At 35.0% G+C, this 13195-nt stretch overlaps 2 protein-coding genes across 4 annotated transcripts in view; both read left to right on the plus strand.

The window, feature by feature from the left end:
• The window catches only part of LOC144957980 (arf-GAP with GTPase, ANK repeat and PH domain-containing protein 1-like), a 184330-nt gene that overhangs the window by 128191 nt on the left and 42944 nt on the right, over positions 1-13195 (plus strand). The window lies entirely within an intron of this gene.
• Positions 1-13195, plus strand: part of LOC144957983 (glycerol-3-phosphate dehydrogenase [NAD(+)], cytoplasmic-like) — a 57969-nt gene that overhangs the window by 6317 nt on the left and 38457 nt on the right. For all 3 annotated transcript variants that reach the window (XM_078889554.1, XM_078889552.1, XM_078889553.1), the window contains exon 3: positions 5205-5385. In XM_078889554.1, the coding sequence (XP_078745680.1) occupies positions 5205-5385 (181 nt within the window). The remainder of the gene's footprint in view (positions 1-5204; positions 5386-13195) is intronic.

Raw genomic sequence — 13195 nt, forward strand, 5'->3', positions numbered from 1 at the left:
TACTACTACTACTACTACTTCTTCTTCTTTTCTCATCTTCCTACTGCTGCTGCTTTTCTTCCGCCTCCTCGTCATCCTCCTCCTCCTGCTCCGTTTATCAGGTTAATCAGGTTAATAAACATAGTAATAGATAGCAGACAGACAAACATGCATATTACATGTAATTCAATTTATTCGTCATTCTCCTCCTCCTCCTTTTTCTTCTTCGTCAATAACCTCAATCAACTCTTTATATTCCTCTTTTCTCCTTGGTGCAATCAATTTTATTTCTCTACCCCCACCCTGCTGGCCTAGGACCCTTTGTAAAGCGCTTTGAGCACGTTTAGTAGATATTGCGATATAGAACAAAAAAATAACAAAACAAAACAAAAACCCAACAAACAAACAACAAGAATACAAAAAAAACAAAAACGTTCAAAGCTCAATCCATGATTTAAAAGACAGTCCGTCTCGTCATTGTGGGGTTAAAAGTATGGTTGCCAAGACCGTTTATTGCAAAGAATGCCAAATAAGTCTAAGAAAATGCCAATGTGATAAAATGCTAAATTTTCTTTTGTACAATACTAACATGTACACAAAAGATGTTTTTTTTCAATCTTCTGTTTTCTTTATAGAGTTATATGTTGACATTGTAAAAGCTGCAACATATAATATACTTTTTTTTTTTCAAACATCCAAACAAAAATGTATATTCGACTTTATGTAATGTTCGACTTAATAGGATACCCAAAGGCTTCTCATGTTTAAAACGATGGAATTATAAAGCTTAACTTGCTACTTACCTCGGCTTCTTTTAATTTTAAAAAAGAGTCCTTGTCGTAGGCCTCATCGGGTCTTCAGGCCCGACGACATTCTAACTTCTCAGAGGAGGGGCAACAATGGATACAATGAATCTAGTACTTAACGGATTAAGTAATCAATAATTTAGAAGATAAATACAAGTGCCAATTAATTTTTAAATTTTTTTTTTATGTTGCCCTTCCTCCACGACATCCTATGAAGGAGTATCTCATCTCATGTAGTTCCATATCTGAAGCAGACATCGGAGGTCATCTTCCGCCAAGCTGATCTATCTCTTGCCAATTCTATTAAAGCAGCGCCACCTTTCTCAGCTTCATCTGTCCAAGTTCTTATCCCTTTCAAATACGTTATTCTTTGTCTTCCTCTTATTCTTTTTCCATTCATCTTTCCAGTCAAGGCGAGTACTTCCAAACCAGGGTGGCGGATAATGTGTCCTAAAAATTCCATTTGGCGTTCGATGATTTTTGTTATCAGTGATCTTTTTCTGTTTGCCATTTCTAAAATTTCTTCATTTCTTTTCCTTTCCATCCATGACACCCTCATCATTCTTCTGTAAAACCACATTTCCACTGCCTCCAGTCTTTTAACCATGGTCTTGTTTATGGTCCAGCTCTCACAACCATATAGCAGCACAGACAGTACATAGCAATCCAGGACTTTGATTTTTGTTTTCATGCTAATATTCCTGTTTTTCATAATTGTATGCAGCTGGTTGAATGCATTCTTCGCCATACCTATTCTTTTCTTTATTTCACAATCTGAAGGAGTATAGATAAGTCATCAAACAAGATGTCTGATATCAACAAGAATCACCCATGTTGTCCACGTGAGCAAATTGGGAGTTAATAATCTTGCCCATGGAAAAAACCGAAAGTGCCTGAAATGGGGCTCGAACCCTTCCAGGTCACGGTGCAATGCTTTAACCAATCGGCCACATCATTACTTATATGTAAAGGAATCAACATGCACTCAAAACGTTTGCATACCAGTTATTTAAGGGTGTTTATAAAAATTGTTGTCTTGATGATTCACACCTCTATCACGTGTTGGAAATTGAAAAATCTTAAAATGCCCCTCTTAACGTTTTTATAAAGCCTCGTATTTCGAATTGTTATGGAATACACGACTTTTGGAATTTGTTCTGTGTAGAGTTATTTTGGTATTTAAAGGGGTAATGCTCTGCTATTCCTTAAACAAACCCATTCAGATAGAGTAATACTGCATTGTTCCAAGGCAAAACTTTATGATACAAATATATATGCCTGTTAACGCAGCTTTATCATATGATAAAATCATAAGTGCATGTCACTCTTGGAGAATCGAATCTTGTAAAGCCAAACAATATATTGACCAGCTTTCGTGTGAAGTAAGATTGTTAATATGACACTATCCGTCCTTATTTATTACAAAATATTGTAAAATATTTCCTTTCACATCTGATACATATTTTCGCAGTAAGTTTTATAATTATATTTGCATATTGTTTCTCAAGCATGCAATGGTATGGGGTACTTCCAATTGGAAAGCAACCAGGTGATTCATGATACGAAATTGATCACCCAGAGAGATGATTAATTGTATATCGCTTACAAAAACACTCCCAAAACAAGCACAAAAAAAACTGCACTCACACACACGCGCGCGTGCGCCAATTAATTCACGCACAGACAGAAGTTTGTGTGTGTGTGTGGTTGGGGGGGGGGGGGGGTCATATAAACTATAAGTTATAACCTATCTCACGGATACCTATATCAATGTACCTATGCAGAATCGTATCTTGCACAGTGAAAACAATCTTGAATAATGCCCAGCTTTTGAGTTTGAAGTACGAATAGTGAAAGTGACACTATTTGTCCTTACGGACGGCAACGATGGCTGATGATAGTCGTCCTTCCGGAAGAATAGGGCTACCCATCGAATAATAAGGACTGAGTGGCTCTTCCCACTTCCCATTCTTTGTATTTATATTTGTGTTTAAAATGCGAAGCATAATTTATGATGCAAGTCTAGGAAATGAAGCACAAATCAAAGCAGGTTTATGTTTGTGGGTCAAGGATTATAAACTTTTACACGATATTTTCGCACTTGACTTTAACCTCAATATAAATCTTGTTTTCTTTTTTATAATGTTTTTCTGCCTCATAAATAATTTCGTTGTCTCATAATAGTTATTTGGCATCGAGAAATATTCATCCAGTCGGGAATCAGTTTCGTACCATTCTTCAAAGAACCAAATAAAATGCAGAAATAGTTCTTCACTTTCAAATAGTGATGTGTAAATTCAAGCAATATTATTAAGAATGTATATGTAATTAAAGCAAGCTAAATCTAATTCAAATATTTTTGTTGGTTACTAAGATATGTGACAAATATATTCCTCTCTAGAATTTATTTCTTTTAGCTACTACATGTTGGCTCTCCTCTTAGCTACCTTTCGTTAATAAATGGCGAGACGGGAAACTTTCTTGTACCGACGGGGTATTGACGAAAATAGAACCAAATAGCAGATAGAAATAGTTCTGAACTTTAAAATAGTGAAATCATAAATTCAAGCATTATAATATCATGTATTTTGTGTATGATAAGAGCAGAATAAAGTTAATTTTAAAGCTTAATGTTGTTTATTTGTATTTTTCAATGACTTATTCCATCAAAGAATTTATAATTTTTTTTTGTCGAGAAATGTCCATGAATTACAGACAAAACTGATTTCTCGACAGGAAATTTTATTGATGGCCTATCGTCGATGACAAGCCGTTTCGTCTCGAATACCGCCCACCACTACTAGTCACTTCGTTATATTATTGTTATAGAAGCCTACTGGCTCATGCTTGACAACCAGTACTGTATGATTTCTCATATTTTAATACGCTTTGAGGTCCAAAATATGATAATATGGATATGGTGACAAAAATATTATGCTGAATGCAGGCAGTCAAGAGTTTGTAATAAAAAGGGGGGAAATGATAAGAGTGGTATAGTTGAAGGTTATTAAATATCGTCTCCTCCTAGATGAGAATCTGGGTAGCTTGACAGATGATTGTCACAGGAATTACAGGGTTTCCTACCCTCTGATAGCTTGATAAGTCTCCATAAATTTCAGTTAATGTTAAACTTTGAAATTTTGGATGGTGTTGAAAAAATATGATAAAATGGGCATAAATATTATGGAAAATATGAAAAATCCTTTCAAATGGTTGCGGTTGGCTGTCAAATCTGCTGGCTCAACTCAGTGATCGTGGCCACAAATGCAGTCTATTGCCAGCAATTATAACTCTCTTGATTAAAACTTCAATCTGGTTAAATTATAAAATCTAACTACATACATCTCCTGTAAAGGGGTATATGATTATGCCAGTTTTCAACCTTACCTTTTTTTTTTTCTTTTTGGACTAAGATGTAAATCAATTGTCAAGTGCTTCAATGTGTAAGGAGCAAGCATCAAGATCCAGTGGATTTATTTATTTATAATTTGTATTTTTAATGCATTAGATTTTTAAAAACTCTTACTTTTAGTATAAGGGCTTTAAAAAGTATTTATTGTCATATATATTTCCTTTGACTTGTGTGATGTCACAACTACGTTGACAAATCAGGGACATTCTAATTATGACTACATTTAAAGTACATGACAATATTGTATTTATCTAGATTGGGATCCCGTCTCTACTTCTATTTCCTTTACTTTTTCTTGCTATATTTATGTGATATATAATAATAATATATAAACAATATATACATTTGACCTATTTCTATTTATTGATATTTATGTTGAAGATGCACTTTATCTTTATGTAAATTTGATACTTAAAATAATGCTTAAATGAATCATTCCGGTTAGTCATGTTGTAAACCCATTTGTTTATATTTGTTTATTTGTTATTAATCTGAATAAGACAAAGACATGTCTGTACAATGCATTTTGAATGATGTCTGACACATAAATAAAGAGGAACAGGAATCTTGCATCTGTATTGGTAGATATTTGCTTCATGGGATTCAGATTTTTTATGTAATATTATTTTATTATTTTTTCCTCCCTCATTACATTCTTTTTACAAGTAAACTTATGGCTTTAGAGGGTCTCAATTGTTCAGTTGGTAGAGCACTCGCTTCTCAAGCAAAGGGGCCGAGATTGTTCCGAGGTGCAGTCAAGATTTCTTTTTCTGACCCCCTCTGTCTATCCAGCAGTGATGGGGTAGCTAGGTATGTCAAGATTTGGTGGAAAGTACTTTGTTAAGACAGTGCCTAGCATCCTATCAAAAGGATAGCAAGCAATTGATTTTGTCTGTTTCACGTTATAGAAATCATGTCTACACCTCTGAAAGACTACCTACTCACATGTCATGCTGTGTGTCATTGTAAAATTGATTTTTGAAATATTTTTTTGTTTGTCTCTCCAGGGGTTCTGCCATTGCCAAAATAGTTGGTAATAATGCCAAGGACAACCCTTCACTTTTTGATCCAGAGGTTCGTATGTGGGTGTATGAGGAGGAGGTGAATGGACAAAAACTAAGCAACATCATCAACACGCAGCACGAGAATGTCAAATATCTGCCGGGTATTAAATTACCAGAGAAAGTGGTGAGTCTGATATGAGTGGCAAGTGCGAGAGGCTTTTCGTTTATTTTTTTATTTTTTATTTTTAAACTTGTAGAATCGTCATTTGAGTAAAACTTTAATTTGGTCGAAGCTCATTACTTTAATGCGGAATTTAGGCTGACTCATTTCTTATATTATATTATATTAATATCAGCATAGCTGCCAACTGTTCTGATAAAATCGGGACTTTCTCAATTTGGCAATCTGGAGAAAATTTTTAAAAACACAAAATATTGGACTGTTTTGTGTATGGAAATGATCCTTGCAGGTCCCAAGGATTATGCTTTTTTAACCAGCAAATTAAAGCAAGGTACAGAAAAAGCTCTAAATCTAAATCATATTATATAACATTCCAAAAATACTGCTGTTTAGGGAAATGATGGTATTGTGCGTTAATGTGTCCCGATTTAGCTCTTTGAAAAGTTGGCATGTTTAAGGATTGCCAAAATGGGCCTTTTTTATGGCTCTCATTGATCCTCTATTTGAAGAGTTATTTGATAAATATAGATTTTTTTTTTAAAAAGTCATTTATTGGTAAATTTATATAAGGATGAATGGCAAATTGTCGTTGATTGTTCTATTATGTTTTGGTGGGAAATGACTGAAATTGTAGTTGATACCGTGTTCTCCACTGACGAATAATTGAATATTTATTGTATAGATCTACTGTCTAAGAGCAGGGTCACTCTAGATGCACCTACTATGTTGCAATTCTTGTTTTTTTTTTCACAAGTATGAAGAATACCATACTTTTTTTTTTTATGACACCATTGTTTGAGGTATGTCATCGTCTGGATGATAGGATGGGTGAAACTGTCCAGACAATGATTTACTCAGAATTCATTGTTGTCCGGGAAAAAGTATTAGTCATTGTAACTGACTATATTTGGGAGGGGGGGGGGGGTCCCGATAGCTCAGGTGGTAGAGAATTCGCTTCATACGTAAAAGGACTGTGATCAATTCCTGATGCAGACAGGATTATATTTTTTTTTTTACCCCCTTGTCTACCTAGCAATGAGTGGGTAGCTGGGTCTGTTAGATCTGGTCAGAAGTACTTTCCAATAGACTAGTATCCTATCCAAAGGATAGCAAGCAATTGCTATTGCTATTTACACTATAGACTCTTGGATAAACTCTGGCTCCATGGGCCTAGTGGCTCTGAAGGACTTCTTAACTAACTATATGAATTACAAATTTGTCCAAGGCGGGATAAATCGGCGCATTATTGTCCTTGATATATTACACCCTGGCATCAAACGTTTCTTTTCAACAAGTTTTACTGAAAAACAGGTGCATATGTAATTCTGCTAAAAGTAGGCTGTTTACCTTTTTCCTTGGCTTTGGATGCATCTGAAGTACACATTAAATATTGATTTGTCAATAGTAACGTGGCATAATTGTTGAAATTTATAGATTTTCCCAAGTTCATATCAGACTTGCTGCCCAACATGTCAACATGTATAATGAGCAATAAGTGTTCATATCAGAATACATCTACATCTTTTAACTTTTAAAAACTTTTTCATCATAATCTATTCTACTTCCAGAGGATCAGTTCGCTAATTAAACTAACTTAGTTAACAGTGACCGTTTTGTTGGGTTTTTTTCAGTTATTATAGCAGAATTATTTATTTTTAAGTCGCATGTAAACATACATTTATTGTTTTGAATACTATGTATGAAAAAGGATAGTGTCTCTACGAATGGTAATATAATGTAGGGTTGCTTGTCTGCTTTTGTTTGGTTTGTGTTGTTTGTATGTCATTTATCTTTCGTATAATTTCTCTATTCTCATTTCTCAATGAAACCTCGATGTTATGCCAATCTCGCTTTAGCTTAATCAAATTCATGATACATTTTTTCCTTTCATCACAATCATGTCATGTAGTCAAGGTTTCCAATATCCAAAACACGTGCGTTTTAAAATGATAATCTTCCGATTGAGAGCATATTCAATGTCCATGCATTTTAGTCTAATAGGGCTCAGATTCTATTTCTGTAACAGGAAATAGAATTTTTTTTTTTTTAAACTAAAGATGATGGTGTAGTATTAATTGCATCATACATTTCGTAGAGCACTTAAATTATATGAGGGCGCCATATTGTTTTGGAAGAGAAATCCTTAACCTGAAGTGCATTGATAGCACTATATTTTGTATACTTGCGACATAGCTAGCACTGATTGAGAAGGTTAGAAAAGGTTTGTTAGTTTGTGTGTGTGTGTTCAATTTTTTAATTTTTTTTTTTTTGGGGGGGGGGGGGGGGGGGGGGGTTATTTGGACGATAAGTCAATGATTACTTGATATATAACAATTCTACGTGAAGACTGAGTTTGTGTTTTGCCAACAGTCCTGATGTAAAGAAATTTTTTTTTTATGATTGATCTGTCCATTGAGACCACAAGTCACATCAAACTCTTGGGGACTGCCCTAGTTAAAGCTCTACTTGCTTGTTGTTTTGCACACCCTAGAACTGCCATTTATCTCAAATTTTAAATGTTCAAATTTATTTAGGTTCAATTCTGATTTGTTTGTCTCGAGGTTTAAAAAAAACAAAAACAGTTGATAGCATTTGATTTTACTCACAGGTAGATTGTTTTGCACATTCGATTGCTTTAGATTTGGAAGGCATAAAGAACAGTAGTTGGAGTGTGGTGGCTAGCAGCACAAACTTTCCTGTTTAAAAGATTACCAGTTCGGGGATCAGACATATCTGTTTTGTTGTCATGAATTGCCTTAACCATGATGTGTTGTCTCTTTAAGCTGTAAATGAGAACCATCAGGAACAGGGTGGGGGTGGCTGAGAAATGAGTGAATACTCATATCATTTGACATTTCACAATATTTTAGTTTTGGTTTTTATGATTTGCGAACCGTTTTGCACCCAACTATATTTTACACTTTGAATGTTCTCAGATAATATTATTTTCACTGTGTATTGTACTGATTAAATTCATTATATTGATTAATTAAAGGACTCTTTTAAAAAAGAATTGTACTGATTAAATTCATTATAGACGTCTATGATTAATTAAAGTTGTTTTTTTTATGGCATAGTCAACAAGCAAGTGAAATCTCTTTTTTATTGGGGTTTTTTTTTAATTTGGGGGGGGGGGGGGGGGGCGGGTTGTGTTATTTCCAGGTAATAAGAGTGCTTACTAGAAGATCCATGTTGACAAAACTTGTTTTTCCTTATTATTAATTTGTTTACAAAAAAATGTTTGCCGAATATTATTTGGAACCATGATCTTTAAACCAATTATGTCTGTTACATTAATTATGATCTGGCATGCGTGCCCGTTTTCGTCTCAGATAGGGGGGTGGCTTTTGAACGGATCCGTTTTATCATATTATTATCATGTGGTGGGGAGCGGGGTAAGTCACTGCATCAATGGCATTGGAATCAATATCAGATTGCTGCATTGAATCAGTTCCAGATTGTATGTACGGTTTCATTATGTCAGCAAGTTAAGTGTCCACACTGCTGAACTATAACAGAACTTCTTTTTTTTTTTAATTTGATCATTTAAAAAAACAACTTTTTACTATTTATTGAATTGTTAATTAAGATGACCCATGTCTTCGAAGTACGGTTTAATCGTTTGCCAAATCGAGGGTCACCCTCGATTCGTCGACATTTTTATATTATAATATAATTAATTTTTAGCCAAAATGAAAACAGATGCGTTTTGTCGAGAAAAAAATGCGTTTTGTCTGTGTACGGCAGCATAATATTTGTGTCCAAAAGTAAAACCAGACATAGCGTTCTCCTTGAATAACTGCATAATGCCATGTGTAAACTCGAGCTCATTAAAAAAAAAAATGTGATATCAGCATATCAGTCCATATCATATTAGATGTTATTTCATTTTATTTATATTCGTGTTCTCGTTTTGTTGTTTTTATTATTATCAGTATTATTAGAATTGTTAGTAATATTCTTTTTATTCTTCTTATCATTGTTGTAATTATTATTATTATTATTATTATTATTATTATTATTATTATTATTATTATTATTATTATTATTATTGTTGTTGTTGTTGTTATTACTGTTTTTATCATCATTGTTACTATTTATTAATAATAATCGTAATGATAATTATCGTTTTGTTGACAGGCATATAGCAGTAAGAGGGGGAGGTGGGGGGGGGGGGGGGGGGGGCGAGGTGGCCGAGTGAATGAATATAACCAGAGGACTGGTGTGTATGTATGTTCTCTGATTTAACCGTATCAAAGCACACCGCCAATTGCTATTTGGGAGGGGGGGTTGGATATCTTGGATTGATTGATATCAACCTAGGTGCACACATGTGCTGTTCTGATAACCGAACACAGTTATGGGCATGATTTAACATTGTAGTAATGGACAATATTTTACGTTGGTTTGAGAGTATTTCCATTACAACAATTTGGGTTATCAGACCTGTAAAATAGTACGCGTCGATATCAACAGATAAGGCGTTTCTCCTTCAAAGCGTCACAAGAGAGGTTTGACTTTTGCACCATGCTTTATAGTTCACAAACGAGAACGCGAGCCTTGTGTAAACTTCACAAACTCGACCTTAGGGTTAATGATAAGAAATACTGATGGATTTTTGTCATATATAATTTTTTTTTTCAATGGTTAAAAAAAAAGTTATCTTTGACATGAGATCAGTTGAGACATTACAATAAATCCGTTTGCTCTCTCTCTCTCTCTCTCTCTCTCTCTCTCTCTCTCCTCTCTCTCTCTCTCTCTCTCTCTCTCTCTCTCTCTGTGCATGATGTCAATGAGTTAAAATTATCTGCACCCCCGTGTCTGTGTACATATTTTGCCATTATAATATGATGCCACTCAGTTCTGTGGTATTTTGTCTTTTTCTTCGACCGTCATAGAGGTGATTAAGTTTCAATTAGATTCACCCCAGATGATAGAATACATTTTACTATCGTTAAAGGATAATTTTGTGTGTTGGTTACAATAGTTTTGGCGGGCACAATCATGTCCGTTAGCATTTTACTTAATCGCACACCATCTTCTTCTGATCTACATCAATTGTATGTCTCTTGAATTCACTATAGATAGTATGAAGTTGACGTCACTCAGGTCTTTGTTATTGTTTTTTGCCATCCATGTTTATGGGTAAAACTCATTAAACTGTATTAACCAGACTATAAACGTTCAAGGTTACACAAAGTTTTGTACGTTGGTCCGTTATACCATCCGGACGTATAACGGACCAACACACAAAACTCTGTGTAACAATGAAATTTAATAGTCTGGATAATGCAGTTAAGTGAGAATTACTCATAAACGTGGATGACAAAAAACAATAAAGGCCCGAGTGGCGTCATCTTCCTTCTATCTATACATGTTGTGAGAAGATTAAAATAGATTATGTTGACGACTGACAAATGCACGGTTCCCATGACATTGGTTGACCTGGCCTTGCATCGTTTGCTAGTTTTGATTGTTTGTCTGTTGTTTTGTTTTGTTTTGTTTTAATGTTTTTGTTCAGTTTTATTTTTTTGTTTTGTTTTTGTTTCTTCTTTTTCAGTCTTTCTTTTTTTTTCTCTCTCTCTTTTTGTTATTTTTTTGTTTGTTTGCATTACTTATGATAGATAAACAAATGGTATTGTGCACAGATTGCAACAGGTGTTGTTGCAAGTGACACTGCGTCACTTGTCACACTCAACGATCGTCCGCATTGATTGAATGGGACCATAGCCATCTTACACACTTGCCTATCTGAATATCACTCGCAATTTAAACACGGGCGATTGAAGAAAAAAAAAACAACATATGATACAATTCTCTATTCTTTATGTCAAAATATCATGATACATGCTCACACACTGTGGGGCTGATCGCTTCAGGAGACAGGCAAGTTCTGAAGGTAGCTTTGGGTGCGACTTCTTGATATCGTGATGGATTGTCCAAGGCTACTTCTATCCTTGACTTATAGATAGAATGAAGTTGACGTCACTCGGGTCTCTGTTTTTGTTTTTTGCCATCCACGTTTTTGGGTAAAATTCTCACTAAACTGTATTAACCAGACTATAAACATTCAAGATTACACACAGTTTTGTGTGTTGGTCCGTTATAATTCCGGATGCAATGTTGTGAGCTTCATAGCCAAGCGCATACTATCTATAGTCCCCTTTTCCTTACCGCCCCTCCCCCCTACACACATGCACATTACCTTTTGCTTCTTGCAAACGGGTGCATCAAGTCTTATATCTTTTAACTCTCCCATTCTTCTGTTTTACTGATAATGAATTGACCTTAATCAATGTGTCGTTATCCTACCCCCCCCCCCCCCCCACACACACACACCGCTGTATATGTTATCTCCAACAAAGGTTTGGTAGTTTTGCTATTCGCCGTCGTCCCAAGTATCTTTCTCCCCTTGCTCTATTGTCTCCTTCAACGTTTTCTGTCTGGAGTGAAATGTCTTGGTTTTGCCCATGCCCTTGCTGTGATGGAAATAGTCTCTTTTATTTTTTAATTTTATTTATATATTTATTTTTGTTTTTGTTCCAGTGAGAGATGGTAGCCCCCCCCCCCCCCCTTCCTCTTTGCATGTTATCTAGCTGGGTGACCGTATATTATTCTTCGGAACTACATGCATCTTAATTGTCTCCGTTTTGGCGATCCGAACAGTCTTCATGGCGTTGTCCTTATGAGATTATTGGGGGGGGGGGGGGGGGGTTTATTTCCTACAATGATGTCTATTCCGTCGTACTCTGACGACCCCCTTCCTACCTCCCCTCCCCCAACATTTAATAAAAAATATTGCCAGAAAACTCGTCTTTCAAATATCGAACGATTAAAATGGTCGTCATCTTGCTGACTGCTCTCAAACCTGAGACTTCTTTCTCAGTATAATTACTTGTACTGTGTCTAGTGTGCAACTATTCCCGCTTGACCTACTTTTTCTTCGGCGTGTGGGTGTTGTTGGCGCTGAACTCTAAATTTAACGGTTCTTTCTGAAGCACTGAAATGACCTAAATGCATCGTTAGTGTAGTCTGACTTCTATCGAATGGACTAAAAGCGTGGTCCTCATTTACAAAAATAATACTACATATTATTGCTGTTATTATTATTATTATTATTATTATTATTATTATTATTATTATTATTAGTATTATTATTATTATTAGTATTATTATTATTAGTATTATTATTGTAAGTGTTGGTGGTATTACCGTCGTTGTATTGTTTTTTTTTTTTTTTTGTTATTAATGGTATTTTTGTTGTTGTTCCATTTACCTTTTTTTTCTCACTTCCATGTATGTTATCAAATTGTATGAAGTATTGGCAAAAGCCTAGGATTAGCCTAAGATTATGGCTGCACCGTATGGTTTGGTGGATGCCGACTTAAAGATAAATCAAAAATTTCAAAATCCATCAAAAATAATCAACCAACAGTCAAAAACATTTTATACCATGAATTTAATCTTTTACCATCTGGGAGACGGTTTTGTCAGATTGCATGTAGAACTTACAAGTATAAATCAACGTTCGTTCCATCAGCAATAGAAATATTGAATATTTCATATGGTACAGCAAAACCAAGGACTGATGTGTTGACTGATTGACTGATTAATTTATTTAATGTTAGATTAATTGACCAATTGATAATGATGATAATTTTTGGTGTTGAATTGCCACAATTGTAACAAATTGAAAACGAAATGGATATGTTTATGTTGTGTCTATCGCACGCGTGAAAGAAAGAGAGAGAGAGGGAGAGAGAGAGAGAGAGAGAGAGAGAGAGAGGAGAGAGAGAGAGAGAGAGAGAGAGAG

The sequence above is a fragment of the Berghia stephanieae genome, chromosome 12 (genome assembly GCF_034508935.2).
Source record: "Berghia stephanieae isolate SIO BIC M18660-M18661 chromosome 12, UCSD_Bste_1.3, whole genome shotgun sequence".
Lineage (NCBI taxonomy): Eukaryota > Metazoa > Mollusca > Gastropoda > Nudibranchia > Aeolidiidae > Berghia > Berghia stephanieae.